This window comes from Solanum stenotomum, chromosome 1, assembly GCF_019186545.1.
Source record: "Solanum stenotomum isolate F172 chromosome 1, ASM1918654v1, whole genome shotgun sequence".
In the NCBI taxonomy this organism is placed as follows: Eukaryota; Viridiplantae; Streptophyta; class Magnoliopsida; order Solanales; family Solanaceae; genus Solanum; species Solanum stenotomum.
In genome coordinates, this window is record NC_064282.1 from 99,403,162 (window position 1) to 99,423,424 (window position 20,263).

Sequence of the window (20,263 nt, forward strand, 5' to 3'; positions counted from 1 at the left end):
TATATATAAAACTAGTAAATGGGCCCGCGCTTCGCGCGGTTAGAACAGTCTTCTTTAAAACTTATTAGAATAGAACTTTCTTGTATTTTGATGTTATAGTAATTTTATATAAATATGTTTTTAAGAGTATAGAGGTTATTTAATTCTATTTTACCATTTGTTTTATTAAAAGAAAAGGCTTACAAATCATAACACTATTTCCTCCTAGTTTACATAATTTCATTTTACAGATTCATTAATTTGCTTATGAAATTTTACAATGGTTAGTTTATTTTTATCATCTATATGCATGGTTACATAGTGTCTTTAATTAGAGAGTCCAATAAATATTTTTCTCAATTTTCTTCTTTGCAAATTTCGTTAGTATAACATTATTAATTGCTTTCAAAATATTACATGTTTTTTTAAAAATATATATATAACTAATGTGTTTATCAAGAGCAAATGTTCCATAATCATATGATTTACCAATAAGTAGTATGTAGTCATTATGTGTTTTAAATTAAAATGCAATCTTCCAAAATCAAATTTTCATGTGTAATATAGTTATGATAGTGTTTTGGAATTGAAGTCATGCACAAACAAAACATTATGATCCTTGAAAAGGATGAAAGAGAAGTAAGGGATAATGGGAAAAAAGTTCAAAAAATTACTTTGGTGTGAGAGAATACTTATCATTGTGTATCATATAATTGTAATTAATTGCTAGTTTTAATTCTATCATTTGACTTTCTTTCTTTTTTTACTCCTATTAATATTAACATTATTATGACAACAACAAAATATCATATAAATTTTTAGGCTTGATCTCTTGGATAAGAAAAGATTTCTTTGGAGTATGTTGTAAATAAATGTATTATGTAAAAAGTTATTTGTAAATCTACAGTAGTTGGCTTTACGTAGAGTCTGTACTAACAAATACGTATAACAATAACTTTACAGAAACATAAACAACAAAGTTTAAAACATGTACTCAAAAACAAAAATTAATATCATAAGCATAAATTAATGAGTGTAAAAAAACATACCAGGATCTGTAACAATAGAATGAAACAGAAAGAAAAAATCGAGTCAACTAAATGCACAGTGTCTCCTTGTCAGTAAGCCACTCAATAGGAGCAAAGTACACAAATATTTAATTGTGCAGAAGATGAAGAAGAAGAAGTTCAGAATCAAATATTTAATTGTGCAAAAGAATAAGAAGAAGAAGAAGTTCAAAATTTTCGTTATTTTAAAATGAGAGGAAACCCCTCTATTTATAGACAATAAAGGGTAGTGTGAACAAATGCTTATTGTGTCTTACCGGAAAGGTCACAACTCTTTGGAAAAGTCACAACTTTTCGGAAAGGTCACAACCTTTCCTAAAAGTCGCAACTCTTCATAAAAGTCACAACTTTTGATAAAAGTCACGACCTTTCAATAAAAGTCACAACCTTTCAATAAAAGTCACAACTTTTCATAAAAGTCACAACTTTTTATAAAAGTCACAACTTTTCATGAAAGAGGAAGGCAGATTTTGAAAATAAATAAATTTAAAGGGAATCCTTGTTTGTGGTGGCGCCACGTAAGCGGGCCTAGGGTTCTCTTTTTATATATATATATATATATATATATGATTTTTGATATTGAAAAAATATTTGATGGTGCTAGTTATAAGAAGGCTAAATAATACGTACTGTCAATTTAATGTACGTTGAATTATTTATTTTAAATACAAGAGGTCAATTCTCATTTAATATATTTTTAATTATCTTTTAATGATGCATACATATTTTTAAAACGGAAGAGGGTCATATTTTCCCTTGTACTCTTAGAAAAGGGTCATAATTATCCATCGTCATATTTTTTTGATATATTTGCCCTTACCATCCACCTTTGGGTACATGTAATAAAAGTATATACGCATGGAGCCATGTAGGTGCCACGTGGACTAATAAAAACTGTGACATGATAAGTTAAATGTATAAGGGCAAATATGTACCCAAAGATGGATGGTAAGGGCAAATATATCAAAAAAATATGACGATGGGTAAATATGACCCTTTTCTAAGAGTACAAGGGCAAATATGACTCTCAACTCAAGTAAAATATGAATACTACTTACCTCATTTACCAAATTCATAAGACGGGAATCAGAAAAACTCTCAACAGAAGTAAAATATAGATATTACTTACCTCATTTACCAAATCCATAAGATACTGGACCCGAAAAATTCCACGAGACGTATGTAACTTGAAAATGGTGAAATAAACACCATCATTCCTCTAGGGACAATCTCCTCAGCTCTTGCATTAAAGAATATTTCCATGTCCTTTTCAAATTGAACAATATAAGCATTCACTACATCAATATTTGATGTACCATAGTGAATCAATCCCTTATTCCATGTTGGAGATTTCTCATCTAACAATTCTTTTGGAATCTTAGATAACCAATGTATAGCACAAGAAGAATGTGCAAAATGTATCGATCGCGTTGGAAATAATCTATCATGAAAAGATCCTGGAACTCCAGATGCATAGTAGGATCGATCAATAGGTAGTGATCGAAAAACAGTGTTGAAATCATTTTCGACATGATCACTAAAAAATGCTTGAAATTCAAGAATAATATTGTGATATTTTTCCTTTACAACGTCTACAACATGTTGCATTGCATGGAAAGTGTTTGGTCCAGTTGAACATCCCAACTCTATAATACGAAATGTGTGTGAAGAAGATAACATGACTTCAACATCAAGTTTTCCAATAATTGCATCTCTCACCATATCCTTTGAAGCATCTATAAGTTCTTTCTACATATATATAATCATAACATTAATAAATTTTGTTAATAAATGTTTTTTAAAAATTTAAATTGAAGAAATTAAATTCATACCTGCCGTTGGGAGTTATTGAAGTAGCTATAAGCACTATTACCATCATTCATGGGGAAAGATGTTGTCATTTTGGCTAATATTCTTCTTCTTCTTCACCTTAGACGGATTCAAAATTTGAAATTTAAGAATTTTAAATTAATTTGTACATTGTAAATGAATTTTGTAAGATAATTACATAATTTGAATCGAAGATACTGAATTCTGATAAATTTGTTACTTCTACTCTAGTATAATTAATTTTATCACTACATATATTGTTTTGTTTATTTAGCATCCTTATTTATCTATGTTATTATTTGACCATGTATATTCCAGTAGGTAAATGCACGAGTCCCAATAAGATCCGCTTCTACAGACGTGACTTAAAGGGGAAACCATTAAAGCAAATTGCTTTAGGCCCGAAAATTCTAAGGACTCAAAATTTTTATATATTGTTTACATACAATATTATAAATTATTAATAAAAGATGCTAAAATTTATGTTGTTGTTTTTGAAAAGGGATAAAAGTTATTCAGATAAATCATCCTAATTTTATTATGTAAATATGCAATATATGAAAAATAAATAATTTAATGACTATTTTATAATTGAAACAACAAAGTCTCTTGTGTTATAGTTCATAGGTATAACTAATATGTGAACCAGACAAACCAACAAATCCGATTCTTCAGTTTATTTCAAATGCCTTCCATAAGTAATCAACAAATTATATGTGCATTGCATTACATTTTATGACTACCATTAAATAAAGTTTGTTAGACATGGATAAGGTGAAATCTTTACTCCAAGTGGCAAAATATTATTGGCTCTTTTTTAAAGAGAGTCAATAAAAATACCAAAATAAAGATAAAATTTAGATCCTAAAAATACAACACTTTTGATGGTTTTCATTTTTTCAAACTAAACCTACTAAAAATGAAGTGAAAATCAAAATGATAAAGATTAATCCCAAACATAAGATTTAATCATAAAATAATATAGTAGGAAGGATAAAAAAAAATTACGAGTCTTGTACATTAGATATATCACATCACTCCATAGAATCGAGTTATATAATATATAGTACATTCTTCCATAGAAATTCATTTATGCTTTAAAGCGATAAATAATTGGCATGTTTTCTTATAATTTATTTTCATCCATGTTGAAATCTCATCACTTTTGAGAATAGTCCTTGTAAAAGCTTCTTTTGCTATTTTACTCCCAAAATGATTGATGAAAAGTTCTTCCAAAACAGCTCTTAGGTTTATGATCAAAGTCTTTGCATCAGCCTCATCCACAAGCTTTGAATTGGGATATGTTAACTCTAATTTCTCTATGCTAAAACAATCATTTTTCTCCACCACTTTAGTCATGTCTTCAATAGAGGGAAAATACACTGGCACATTGAATGAGTTAACTAAAGACTCATCTAACTTACCCTGTGGAAAAAGAAGAAGAAAGAAACCTCAACTATTATAAATGTATGGCTATATCTAACTAGTTCTTTTGATTCAATTTGTTTGTTTGATTGTTATTTGATACGAAGTTTAAAAAAATAAAGAAAACTTTTGAATCTTATGGTCTTAAAGTAAAAATACGCTGACTGTATCAAAAAGGAAAGTTGAAATTAAAAGGTTAACTAGACAAACAAATTGAAATGGATGAAGTACTAAGTAATTTAACTACCTACCTCGTTCACCAAATCCATAAGACTAGAACCGAAAAATTTCAAGAGATGTTCACTTAATTGTGGTGAAATTAGAATCATCATTCCACCAGGAACAATTTCCTCAGCTCTTGCATTGAAGAACATTTCCATGTCCTTTTCAAATTGAGCAACATAAGCATTCATTACTTCAATATTTGAAGCACCTATATATTAATGAATCAAACCCTTGTTCCATGATGGAGATTTCTTATCTAACAACTCTTTTGGAATCTTAGATAACCAATGTATTGAAGTAGAACAATGAGCGAAATGTATTGATCGCGATGGAAATAATCTACCATGAAAAGATCCTGGAACTCCAAATGCATAGTAGGATCGATCAATAGGTAGTGATCGAAAGAGGGAGAAATCATTGGTGATATGATCATTGAAGAATATTTAATTTGAAATTCAGGAATATTATTTTGGTGTTTTTCCTTTAAAGCTTCTACAACATGTTGCATTGCACTAAAAGTGTTTGGTCCTATTGAACATCCCAACTCTGTAATACGAAATGTGTTTGAAGAAGATAACATGACTTTGATGTCAAGCTTTTGAATAATTGCATCTCTCATCATCTCCTTTGCACTATCTAACACTTCTTTCTGTATTCAATAACAGATAAAATTTACTTATTTTACTGTTATAGTGGGTAAAGTTCGTACAATAAATTTAATATGACATATATAATTATATATTGCATTTTATTGTCACCGTGGATAAATTTAGTTACTGTACAAACAATATATTGATGTATGGTGTGCATTTATGATCAAACGCTTACCATTATATCAAAAGTTATAACTTGTAATAGCAAGGGCACAATTTTTTTTCCTAACTAAGTCCATCATGCATGCGTCATCCAATCCAGACTATGCCACCCCCTCGTGGACCTTGCCATAGGCAAAATGTTGCATTGCCCATCATGGTGTTTGATGAATTCTTAATTTAGAGTTGGGAAAAGGCTCAAATATGCCATTGAACTTTGAGAAAAGGCTCATTTATGTCATCTGTTGAAAAATTGGCTTATCTATTACATTGTTGTTTGAGAAAATGTTCATTCATGCCATTATATTTAAATTTTCGTTTTGCAAAACCATGTTTTACCTCAACGAGTCACCAAACAACTTTTAACACTTTTCAATTGGAGTTTTGGATCAAATGTACTTATTTCAAGTGGGTCTTGTTGAGTTAAGTTGAATTCAAGTTCAAAAAGATATTGAGTTTTGGTATCTTGCTCGGAGGGAAGCTACTCTTGAAATTTGAGGTGATTTCGTGAAGAATTGAAAAAGTTGGAAATTTGAGAGTTCTTGATGTTGTTCATGTGTTCTTAAGGAAGAAGAAGCAAAAAAGAGTACATTTGATCCAAAACTTCAGTTGAAAAGTGTTAGAAGTTATTTGCGGATTATTGATAACGCTCAACTACTTATCTTATAATTCAATGTGTAGGCGGCCGTTAGCAATATAAACCCAATGAGAGGTTGAGGTCGAATCCCATAAGGAACGGTAAACAAGAATTAAACTTACAAAGTGAACTCACGTACTAAACTTTTGTAAATTTGGTTAATCGATTTAACATAAACGTAAATTTGAGAGATTTAGATTATCAATAATAAGATGTTAACACAAGCGAAGATCAAGGAGTTTCAACAAGTAAGAAGGAAATTTTAGGAGTGTGCGTAATTGAATATCAATTTTAATTCGTATTGTGGGTAATTGCATTGCTAAAAACAGTTGGTTATTAATGGATAGGCTAAATTAACATGCACAATCATTGAGGTAAGTAAAAAAATGACTTTACAAAATTGGAGTTAAAAAATAATCATATGGATAAACCTTTTCTCATACGACGATAGCATAGTTGAGCCTTTGCTCAAAACAATTGATATATATAAGTTGAAGACAAGAAATCAATACCTGCAAATGGGAGGTTTTGGAGTAGCTGTAAGGATCATCACCAGCATTCATGGGAAAAGATGTTGTCATTTTGGTTCAATGACAACATCCGTGGATGCAGTGGTGGTATCGCTTCACTCTTAACCAGAGGTCTCAGGTTTGAGTCATGGGTATGGAAAAAATCATGTTGGGAGCATCACCCTCAAATGAGTCCTGCAGTGTGTGATACTAAAATTTAGTCGGGGTTTCAATGTGGGGCTCCGTGCACCGAATGAATAACCAAAAAAAAAAAACGTATTCTAGTTCTTAGATACCAAAACAATAACAATTAAAATATATTATTGCGGTATAATATGAGACGCACATGGTATATAACATGTACCGATAGAATATCATAGTGTTCATGCTTATTTTGATAGTTTAATATTTATATTATTTTTAACAAGTTTACTCATGAAAAAAATATTGTTTTTACTTGATAATTATTGTGATTTATAATACTTTTACATTTTTTTAAATAATAGTAGAAGCTCTAAAGAACAAGTACTTGTACCAAGTCATAAATTTCACAAATAATATTCCTGAATTCCAAATATTCTTCAATGATCATGTCACCAATGATTTCAACTATATAAATATACAAAACGTATTTGTTACGTAGGTTTGGATGAGAAAAATTGTGATTCCATGGAGAAAGGGTGGAGCATGTTGTTTAAAAAATATATACTCAACAATATTTTCATATTTTATAACTAAAATAAATAGCATTAATTTGCTAATTCTAAAACGTGTAGTTGCGCATATTATTTTGAAAACTATTAAAGAGGGAAATTAGAAGCCTAGAATTAGGGAAAGAAAATAGAAAGCCTAGAATTAGAGGGGGGAAATAGAAGCCTAGAAGTAAGGAAAGAAATTAGGAGCAAAAATAGAAGCCTAGAAGTAAGGGAAGAAATTAAGAGGAAATAATAGATAGTGAAACCATCTTTAGCATGATATAGTGACCCTCAATTTTTTGCAATTCATAAGGAAAAATACTTTCAATATAAAATCATAATCAGCTTTGAAGATAAAAATACGTTTTACCTAAGAAATTTTAACTTATGACACTGTTAATTTATAAATCATAAGTTATAAATTCGTCCAATCAAACTCTACGCATTACATAACATCCCATATGTGCCCAATATTAGTTCATTGTCTAATAATCCATGCATTATTATTCATCGCAGTAATAATCTATTCATTACTATTATTCATATATATCGTATAAACAATCTAGCTTGCATCATAATTCTTACGTATAACTAGTATATAAACCAAATGAAGCCACATCCGATTCATCAGTTTGTTTCAAATATATTCATGATAGCTAAATAATTATCTAAAGAAAGTCCAAGTCATGTTACAGTTTTATGACAAGTGCAAATAGGTTTTGTATTTTGTAATATAAAAAGGAAAACAATATCTCCAATAATCTATTCTACAAATTTTGTCCACACAAATTCAGATTTCTATCTATATTTTGTACTCTCATAATTATATAGTGAATTGTTCATCTCATTTTGTGGATATAGGTCGATTGAACAAATCACGTTAAATCTTTGTGTCTTATGTTATATTTATTGTTTGTCTTATTCTTGCCAAATATATAATGTCAAATTAAAATCTATACTATGTTTATATATTATATCTTTCCTTTTTATGAAATTGTGTGGACAATAACTTTAAATGGCTATTCATGAATTATTTGTTTTCTTGTCTCTTACAACTTGTTTGGTACCTATCCTAAATCTGACATGATGACTAGGATTTTTGGTTTATCTTTAGTTTTTTTTTTACTTTATTTTCTCGTTTGACCTGAAATTTATTTTAGAGTTTTGATTAAATTTAAATTGTGCATTGCAGGGTCTATTTAGGGGTGTCACTTCTACTAAAAAAAATTCATAACCAAAGCCGAAACTTTATAATTTTGATTAAGAATAAAACAATCTTACCACTACACACCACAACTCATGTTAAAGTTTATCTTTAGTTATTTTATTGATATTATGTGAACTGTGGAGTATTTCCATAAATAGTTTGCTAGGATTTTGTTGGTCCACAATAGATTCGTTTGGTTCATTTACTAGTTATTCATATAAATTATAAGATAAGATTATTATATGATAAATAAATTATTAAGTGACGAATAATAATATAAGTGATATTAACCACTTAATTATATTAAGAATGAGATTCTAGAATAAATTAATGTAGATATAAACAATCTTGCATCATAATTTATATGTATAATAACTAGTATGTGAGCCAAACGATGCCAAATTTATCAGTTTGTTTCAAATGTGCTCATGATAGCTAAAGAAATATCTAAAGATAACCATAAAGTCGAAATCATGTTACAGTTTATGACAATATCTAATATCTCCAATAATTTATTCTACAAATTTTGTCCACACAAATTCCAATTATCAACCAACAACATAAAATATTTGATCGTCGAAAAGATGTTTATAGATAAGTGTTTGATGTTAGGCTATAAATATATTTAATAGTAGGTCCGTCTCAACAAGTTTGGAACCTAAAGTCAAAATTTATAACGAGATTTTACCGTTTGATAGATTTTAGAATATTCAATAATGAGAGAAAAAATAGAAAGGGAAATAAAAAAGGTAAATATAAGAGTAATAATATATATATATATATCTTTAGAAAAAATTTGGGGCCCTAAAATATTTAGGGTCTCAAGTGATTGCTTTAGTGGCCTTATGATCGTGACGATCATGCTTAATTGTAATGAAGAACATAAATTAATAAAAATAAATCATAAAATCAATATTTTGTGTTTAAATGGTACATAAAAATAGAGTTGAAGGGTTAGTTTTTTATTTATTTTTTTAAAAAAAAATTGTTTTTGGCTTTCTCTCCCTTAGAGAAAGTGTGATGCACACATTTTGCCTCATCACTTAGAATTGTCTAAGTGAAACATGAAAATTGAAGTTGAAGGGTTAAAATGCAACAAAGTTGAGTTGGAGTGTAAAAATAAAATTTAAGAGCAAGTTTAAGGGTCTGCATATGTATTTGGCTAATATGTATGGATATAAAATGGCAAAAAATGCGCGAATTAGATATTGTTGGTGTAGGTAAAAAGAATGTTACAAAGAAATAAAACATAACATAGAATATTGATTTCGAATAAAGCTTAACTTTTATAGTGAAATGTTATTATAAAGGTGATTGTCATTATGTTATTGAGAGCTAGATCTGAATGTATTTGTATACATAATCTACTTTTGTCATGAATCCAATAAATTATCGGAGGTGGTCCATTTTTATAATAATGGTTTAAACATTGGAAATTTGACTATCTTATTTTGAGTAGAGTATCCTTTTGTGTAATTAAGTAACAAAGAAAATTGTTTGTACTTTCTTATTTTCTTTAATTTTAAATATTTTTATGTGGTTAAGGTGTTAGTATGATATAATTCAGAAATTCTTAAAAATTAAAGTCACAAATTCTTTATTATATGACGAACAAATTATAATTCTCAATTTATCATACTGTAAAATAACAAAATCGAACTTTATGAGTACCAAATCATACCAAATAAAATTGACATTAAAATTTTTTTCATACTATTAAATTATTCAGTATATTTTTTTTTCAAAATAAAAATCTCTTTTTTATGAATATTTTTTTTAGCCACCAAAATTTTCTCACTGGCGGCCATATAAAGTTAAACTCTATATAGGCACGTGCATCAAATAGCCAAATTTCTTTTTGACATGATATATAATTGTACTGTGTAATTTGACTTTAATGAATATTTATATTTTTTAATTTTATGTATATATAAGTAGATATTTGTGTTTTATATGACGTTTTGTGTTATCGTGTGTGTTATTTCAAGTAGGGTATATATATTTATTAATTTAATAATATACAAATTTAAGTGTTTATTTATACAGATTCTAAATTGAAGAACCTAAATAACAATTGAGGATAAATTAAAAAATACGTTTATATATTATGCCTTTCCTTTTATTGAATTGGGTGGACAATAACATTATTATTTGTTTTCTTCTCTTTTACAACTTTTTTGCACTTATCATAAATTTGACATGATGAATAGGATTTTTATTTATTTTTAGTCATTTTTTTGACATTATGTGGAATGTTTTTGTATAACTAGCTAGGCTTTTGTTGGTTCTCGTGAATTTATTTGGTTCACTTATTAGTTATACGGATAAATTATAATGCAAAATTGTTTTTATGATAAATAACAATGAATGATTTATTATGTGATGAATAATAATGTAAGAATTGTTATATAACGAATAATAGTACATGGAATTAGTTGATTACTTGAACGGAATTTCTGTTTTCAATATTTTGTTCATGTATTATTAATTAGAAAAATTATATAAATATACAATTTAATATATTATAATTTTTAAAATTTACTATCATTTTAAAAAATTACAACAATCCACTCTCAGATACATCCCTTCCAATTCCCATTATGAATCATGTTCATAGTTATGTATCCGATGTAACAACAAAGTAAAAATAAACAATGTATCCGACAATAGAGGAATGTATCTGACGCAACAGAATTAGTAGGGATCAATGAATGCGACAAACAAAGGAATGTATCTTATGCAACAATAGAGTAGAGATCAATGTATCTGACATTGATAGTAATAGTGTGTGTGTATATATATATATATATATATATATATATATATATATATATATATAAACTAATTGATCGAAACACATATATTTGTAACTTTTTCATTTTGAAATATCCTCTCTAGCTATAAAGACATTATAAATCTTATTTTCCAAATGAATTATTTCAATTAACTATCACTTCATAATTCTTTTGACTTTTTCATACCAAGCAAATCCTTGTTAGACAAAGCGTGGATTTGGCAGTGCAACATCCACATATATATCCAATCTTTTTTTTCTAAAAAAAGAAAAAAATTAGAGGTTGGAGAAAGAATTAAAGGGTAGAAAATCAAACATTTATCGTATCAATCAATAAGTTGAAAATTCAGGTAGTCAACCAACGTAACTATACTACTAATATATATATATATATCCAATCAGATAATAGAACTTGATTTATTTTTTTCCGATGTGTACTTATATTGCTTATAGAATAATTTTAATAGTTTATATATCAGTCACTTTCGGCGTAAGAAATTTTGTTAAAATTAATAACTTTTACCTTAGACTAACAATATCAAGAGAGAAGATTATAAATGAATTGCCTATATAATTGTTGATTTAAAACAAACAAACCTTATGGTAAAAGCTGCATAATTTCTAAAGTTTAATTATTTCTTATTATAGAAGGACAACGTTCTTTCAAATAAGATAAAAACAAAAGGATATAAATTGGAACAAGAAAATATATACTAATTATACACATGAACTATAGTTATATGCTTTCTTTTAGAGAAAGAAAATATTATCAAGAAATATTAATATCTTGTGTATATATATTAGTGCATGTATGTATTAGTTTTTAGGTTTTATATTAACTTTTACGTTTTAGTCATCAAAATTTGGTTAAGTTGAATACTTACATCATTGAAAATTTATTATTAGACTAACAAAATAACTATTATGTATTAAATAGTACCTAATACTACCTATTTTGTCAATTACTACTAATTAAACATATCTTGATTTGTAAAAACTTATCTATAGCTAAAAAATAATATATATTCATGTGACATGGAGTTAAACAGTGCAAAATCCACATATATAAGATCACATTATGAGTGAATTAGAAAACACATTAAGCCAAAATGACAACATCTTTCTCCATGAATGCTGGTGATGGTCTTTATAGCTACTCCAAAAACTCCCATTTGCAGGTATTGATCTCATATATTTAGTTTAACATATTATAACAAATTATCTAATTTTTGTTTTTAATCCAACTTATATCAAGCATATTTTCTTGTACAAAAATTATTTTGCGAGTGTAAATGTAAAACTCAATCAAGAATTCATCAAGCATAATGTTAGATAATGTCAATTTTCTTCTTGTGGCGAGGACCACGAGGGGGTTGGGTTGCCCAGTTTGGATTTATGATCTAAAATTGATGGAATTAATTAAGAAATAAAGTTGTGCCCTTGATATTAGCTATATTTTTTTGTCATGGTGGTAAGCGCTAGATTCTTACAAGTGGTATCAGCCAAGATCATATGATTCGATTTCCAAGAGCAAAAAGATGCATGAGGTAGGTGTTGGGAAGAGGATTGTTGGGTAACACCAACATCTTGCCTATGGTGAGGCCCACGAGTGGGCTAGGGTGGCCTCAGTTGGAGTCATGATAGAACGTGATGTTTGCTTGGATTTAGTTAAGAAATAAAGTTGTGTCTATTCTATTAGCTAAAATTTTGGCATGCTATACAAACAAGCCGCACACCAATTATATGTGTATAGTTACCGACTTATCCACTATAACAATAAAACACGACTATTTATCACACTAAATTGATTATATTTTACACACTATAATAGTAACATAAGTAACTTTATCCGTTGTTACACAAACATCAATAAATATTTTTGTTATCATACTAAAGTAACTTAAACTTTTCTATCAACGTGACTTTATTGTTATAATTGCACGCAGAATGAAATAATAGATGGTGTAAAGGAGATGGTGAGAGATGCAATTATTCGAAAGCTTGACATCAAGACCATATTATCTTCTTCAAACACAATATATATTACAGAGTTAGGATGTTCTGTTGGACCAAACACTTTTAGCTCAATGCAACATATTGTAGAAGCTCTAAAGGACAAGTACTTATACCAAGACCAAGTCATAGATTCCACCAAGAGTATTCCTGAATTCCAAATATTCTTCAATGATCAAGTCACCAATGATTTCAACACCCTTTTTCGTTCACTACCTGTTGATCGATCCTACTATGCATCTGGAGTTCCAGGTTCTTTCCATGGTAGATTATTTCCATCACGATCGATACATTTTGCTCATTGTTCTTGTGCTATACATTGGTTATCTAAGATTCCAAAAGAGTTGTTAGATAAAAATTCCCCAGCTTGGAATAAGGGATTGATTGCCTATGCTGGTGCATCAAATGTTGAAATAGTGAATGCTTATGTTGCTCAATTTGAAAGGGACATGGAAATGTTCTTTAATGCAAGAGCTGAGGAGATTGTTCCCGGAGGAATGATGGTGCTTTTTACACCATTTTCAAGCTACCTACGTCTTTTGGGATTTTTTGGTTCTAGTCTTATGGATATGGTGAATGAGGTAATCTCTATTTTATTTTGTATGACGTTATTTTGCCTTTTGACTTGTTTTGAACAAGTTTCAAGTGTATTTTAGTATGTCATATACTTTTACCCATTTCAGTTTATTTGAACTTTTTTTGACTAGGCATAAAGTTTTCAAAATTTAAATAGTCTAGACTTTAAAAACTTATATTATGACAAAAATATTTGCGTCGCTATCGCCCATAAGATTATAACAAGTATTTTAATTGGAACTTATGATATTAAATATGCTAAGCACTTTTTNTAACAAATAACTCACGGCATAGCATGCCTGTATACATCATCAACTATATTTATATTGTACAAGTGTATAGAGACGTAATATAATATAACTCAAATTATAAGACTCCTACAAATACCAGACTAGGAATATTGGACTAGGAGTCCTAATAAATAGTACTAAAATTTGAGAGAATTATGTGTAATTATCTAAACTATTATTTAAAGTTTAGATACATAACTTTATCAAGATAAAAAAAATTAATAATTTAACTAATATTTTAAGGATTATAAGAAGTTTTACTCAATTTGGAATAATGTAATACATGCGTATAAAAAAAATTATACAATGAAGTTATTTTTTTCACCAACTACTTAAGTTGGGTATGTAAATAAAATTAATATTGGTAGATAAAAAGATTGAAAAGCTACACACATATAAAGCACATGATCTCGATAGTGTGAGACTTTTTGTAGGAAACTGTGTGAATTTGATCCAAAGTTGATAATATTATACTATGTCAAAAATATTTTTAAGATGTGTTAGAATTTCTTAATAATGTGAGACCTTTTATAAAAAAATATCTATATTTGATTCAAATTAAGCAAACAATATATCACACCATGCTAATAATATCTTTAGTCTATCAACCCAATGAAAAGCAAAGTAGTGTTGACTATCAGCTTTATTGGGATTTGGCTCCCCTCCATTACCCTTTCCCTCAATTTCGTCAAGTACACATCTAGATGAGAGACATGTGTATTATTTAATTGTTAAAGGTCAAGATTATGTTGCATTAACTAGTATCATACCCATAGTTAAGGAATAAGTTTTGAACAACTAATTTCTTAACTTTGGTAAGAAAAATATTCCTATAAATCTTAGAACCGTTTAATTTCATTTTTTATTTCTATATTCAAATATTAATATTGTACATTATTTAATCGCTTCCTATGCTAGCAAATTTATTCTTGAAATATTAGGTTGAGAAATTTAAAAAATAAAAGGAAGAATTATCATTAATGATAGAAACCATATAATAAAAATGGGAAGTAAAAAATGCATTAGAATTACAAATGTGAAAGTATGAGTTGTCTATAAGCTATGTTGATGCTTAAGAGAGCTATGTGCTGTCTACGAGGCTATATTAATGCTTAAGAGGGCTATATGACTGGCTACGGGGCTAGGGGACTACTGATAGGGGTATATATAGACTAATTGGCACCTTCCGAGCTTGTGGGGGCCTGAGTAGATGGTCTTGTGTGTTGTTTGTACCTGCCGAGCTTATGGGGGCTTGGTTAGGTTGTTGTTTTATTATTTTTGATAAGTTTAGATTTAGGAGTAGGTCAGTACACTTATCTTATCCTTGATTTATTTATCGGATTATTCCAGTATATTAGGATACCTGCTCATAATCTATTGTCTTTCATACTCTGTACATTATTTTTTACTGACGCCCCATATCCTAGGGGTGACGCATTCATGCATGCAGGTCCCGACAGACGATCGAGTAGACCTCCTCAGTAGCAGGATTGACTTCTATCCGGTTAGCTAGCCCCTTTCCTCCGGAGCAGCCAGAGTTTGGAGGTTTGTTAGTTTTTGTTGTATATATCTCTATGGGTAGGCTGGGGTCCTATCCCGCCAATCTTTACTACTCTTAGAGGCTTGCAGACTAGTGTGTGGGGTGTATAGCTACGTTCTGGCCATCCTGGCCTAGTTTGTTGGTTTACTGAAGCTTGTGAGCTGTTTGATGTATTGTCTTGATATATACCTGTTTTTCAATTTTGGTATAGAGATCATGGTGGCATTGACGGCCCAATCAGGGCTTCTGTGCTAGTTGGCTATTTCTTTAAATGAACTCTTGGGAGTAGCTGTTTCGTTTATAGATCTGTTGATAGGGGCCTTGCCGACCGAGGGCTTAGTTTTAAGTCGAGATATACTTGTTTGTTTTCTTGATTGCGTGTGGCTGCCATGCGCTAGTAGCAAATGGTTCAGCAGGATTGGCTCGGGCCTGAGTTTTGGCATTAGGAACCAGTTGCGCCCTTTGAGTTTGGGGTGTGATATCTCTCCTCCCTATGACATGTAGCTACGAATTGTAATTATCAAACTATAGCTATGTAGAGTAATTAGGCTATTTTTGAGTGACTATAGGTGAAAGTTCCTCTTTTTATAATGCAAAATTTATAAACTCATAATCTTAATTAGATCCTTTGCTCTAACGTGTACTTTTCATGCATATAACTTATATGATTTTATAGATTATTTTATCTAGTCATGACTCATGATGGTTTAGTTTGCATATGATATATATGAAAGTTTGATTAGATTTGGTTAACCTACTATTGGAAAGAAAATAGCACAAGACAATAATCTAAAGGAAAAAGACACACACATATATACATTGTTAATTAATCTAAATTCTCTTTAGATGGAAAATTACACTACATTGTTAACATTATCTTTTAGGTAGATATTTCAAATGTTAAACTTGTTTGTGTGTTTACTTCTTTATATTTTAAAGCTTTAGATAAAAATCCTTACTCCACCATGATATACCTCCATAATACTTATGTTTCACATGACTATACAAATAATTGAACAGCCGATCAACTTCAGTTCACAAGAGTCATTTTTATCTCTTTTTGATAGATTTGCATTATTTTGATAAATAAAGACTATAGTTCCATTCCACTTGCTAGTCGTTTTATTTGTTTAAAATTAATACTTACTCCGTCAGATTTTGTGTGACGCCCTTTGACTTGACACGGTGTTTAAGAGAAAAAAAAGACTTTTGAAATTTATAGTCTAAAATAATTTTAGATATTTGTGCGATTGAGATTCATTTCATTAAGGGTGAAAGAAGGATTTTAATATTAAATTGTTTCTAATTATAGGAAGGTGTTCTTTTATGACGAACTATAAAGGACAAAGAGGATAGTATTAACTATTATTCAAAATTGTAGATATGTCACACTCCAGAATCTGATTTTATGAATATCATTTATAAATTATAATAATATCTCCGTACAACCACCATCTCGTCATATCTAATTTTTAATATTTTTTCCCCTTGTCAAATACAATTGTAATAGGCCATTATTATGGCTAACCCATCGGCAAAGTATGCTAATTTGATAAAAATGAATAATTAAATTTAAAATTACTGTTCCATCAGAACACCGCACCTACCATTAATTTGATGGAATAATAGCTTCAAGTTGTCATATACTACAGTTAACCATTTGAATGAAACAATTGGAGGATCCATAAACACGTGTTAAGTGGGACATCTAGATGAGAGACATGTGTAATTTAATTGTTAAATGTCAAAATTATATTGCATTAACTAATATTATAACCATAGTTACGTGAATAAATTTTGGAAAAAATTCTCTCCAAATTTAGTAAGAATAATTAATTCTTCTCAATTTTTCATATCCATATATTTATAGCATTAATTTTATTTTATATTTTTATATTTAATTATTAAAATTATGGAACATGAACTTAACAACGTTTAATTTGTTTAGCCTAACAGTAGTCTTACAAAATAGTTTGCCTTTAAATTGATGTTTTCTTTTATTTTACTTTTTAAAAAGAATTTTTTTTTTTATACTTTCACATTTGTAATTCTAATGTATTTTTTACTTCCCATTTTTATTATATGATTTCTATCATTAATGATAATTCTTCCTTTTATTTTTTAAATTTCTCAACCTAATATTTCAAGAATAAATTTGCTAGCATAGGAAGCGAATAAATAATGTACAGTATTAATATTTGAATATAGAAATAAAAAATGAAATTAAACGGTTCTAAGATTTGTTTTTCTTACCAAAGTTAAGAAATTATTTGTTCAAAACTTATTCCTTAACTATGGTAATGATACTAGTTAATGCAACATAATCTTGACCTTTAACAATTAAATAGTATATATGTCTCTCATTTAGATGTGTACTTGACTAAATGGAGGGAAAGGATAACGGAGGGGAGCCAATTCCGCTTTATTGATTATCAGTATATGGAATTGTGTGGATAATTATAACTTTGAATTATTGGAGATATATTTGTCTCTTCTTATATTACAATTTATTAGCACTTATCCCTATTTCAATTATTACATGACTTGAACTTTTCTATGTATCATGAATTTGAATTTTGAAAGGTCCATACTATGATTGGATATTTCCTAATTTTAGACAATTAGATCTGTGGATCATTTCCATTTACCTTGTAGATCAGATTGATATAGACTATTATCAACTTATTTGGTTCACATATTAGTCATCATGTGCCTACTATTTATAATGGATGATTATTTTTGTAGATGAATAATAATGAATCATGAGTAAATGTGTGGAATATAACTTTTGGTTATTGGACTATTGGAGATATTTATTTTGTTCTTATATTACAAACTTGTTTGCACTCCTAATTTCAACTGTAACCTGACTTAATTTGATGTTTGAAGAGTTCATACACAATAACAATTATTAAATATACTCAATAAAGTTTTATAAGTGAGATCTGAAAAAAGTATAATATATATATATATATATTTTATCATTATTTTGTGGAAATAGAGATATTATTTTCGAAAAACTCTAAATTCAAGTGCAGCAAATAATCAAGATATAAAAGAGACGGAAACAATGATGAAATTATAGCAAGTAACACAAAATAATGTGACAAACAATTCTCACTTCTAAATAAGTCTTCCGAAAAAATTATTTATTTTGATGGGTCTGTGCATTCTTGGGGATAGAGATGAACGGATAATTAGCCGATATGATTATCATTTTGTTACTTGAACCCTCAACATCTATACATATTCGATCTAAATATTTGTTGTCATAGATTTGTAGCATTTAAAAATAAGGATCTTGAATACATGTTATCACAATTCAAAGGTGCCTCACAAGAATTTTGATGACTTTGGTTAGTACACTGAACAAGGATTCACTATATGATATGTTGTGTCATCCCTGTTTTCCTGCGGATTTTCATACTAATCCCTAGGAAAAATCCCCATGTATATAATTTGCTTATAATTTAAGACTATGTAGAACAGTACATGTTGATTGTAAACCAAAGCTTTCTCCACTCTTGTGTATTTGATATGTCCTCATTTGAAATAGAGAGTTCATAGGAGTATTTTTTAAGAAGAGACTCAATTAGACCATACATCGTCTTATTTTCATTGCTTAGGAGAAATAAAATATTCGTACTGTAACTTATAACTTCTTCTTGATATATGTATCTGTCCTAAAGCACATACTTTGTCTTCCATTGTAGGTGACCCCTTTTCAATTTGCAGGAAAGATGAATGTGCTTAGCGAAGTTCTTACCATGAAGATAATAAGAATCTATAGGAACATGGCCAAAGTGCTGCAGGAATGACCCAAAAATGACATTCTATGGACTGCTTCAATCCTTTTTGTGTATGCTGAAGGGGAGCTATTTTGTTTCTACACTCAAGTTTGTAACTATGACGACTCCTTTTTGTGTATGCTGATAAAATACCTTGTGTAAAGATATATTATGTTAAGCACGGGCCATACCCATCGCGTATAAATATTCGTAATTGTCTTACATTTTGCTAATTTATTGAGAATTATAACACTCAGTATTAATTATGACAGTTTGAGCAATATATAGAGAGAGAGAGAAAGGGGATAATGTACTCTTTGAAACAAAGTATAATTGTTGAATTTTTTTTATTAGAAATTAATAGACTATTTCCATGGAAGTGGATCGGATTTTTTTGTTCTTATCGATTCTTTCTATTCGTACTTTTTGTCGTTTCACTTTATGTAGCACGTTTAATTTGACATACAATTAAGCCATTAAAAAAGAAATGAACACTTTTAAAATTTATGATTTAAAACAACCTTAAGGTAAAAGAAGAATTTCTAAAGTTTAATTATGTCTTATTATAGAAGGATAATGTTCTCTTTGAAACAAACTAATACAAAAGGATATAAATTGGAACAAGAAAATACTAATTATACACATGAACTATAATTATATTCTTTCTTTTATAGAATATTATCAAGAAATATTAAACTCTTGTGTATATTAGTGTATGTATATGCATTAGCTTTTAGGTTTTATATTAACTTTTACATTTTAGCCATCACTGAAAATATATTATCAGACAAACAGAATAACTATTATGTATTTAATAGTACCTATGTTTGTCAGTTAGTACTAATTAAACATATCTTGACTTGTAAGAACTTAATC

General features: G+C 28.8%; 2 protein-coding genes and 2 pseudogenes across 3 annotated transcripts in view; 2 read left to right on the plus strand and 2 right to left on the minus strand.

Moving 5' to 3' along the window:
• LOC125853219 (loganic acid O-methyltransferase-like) overlaps positions 1-20,263 on the plus strand; it is a 69,436-nt gene that overhangs the window by 24,323 nt on the left and 24,850 nt on the right. The window lies entirely within an intron of this gene.
• On the minus strand, positions 2,119-2,972 carry LOC125860440 (loganic acid O-methyltransferase-like; annotated as a pseudogene).
• Positions 3,963-6,561, minus strand: LOC125853222 (loganic acid O-methyltransferase-like; annotated as a pseudogene).
• On the plus strand, positions 12,250-13,864 carry LOC125853223 (loganic acid O-methyltransferase-like). Its single transcript, XM_049532897.1, has 2 exons — positions 12,250-12,358; positions 13,127-13,864. Exons 1-2 carry the CDS (start codon positions 12,290-12,292, stop codon positions 13,847-13,849), a joined length of 792 nt encoding a protein of 263 aa, XP_049388854.1. The 5' UTR covers positions 12,250-12,289; the 3' UTR covers positions 13,850-13,864.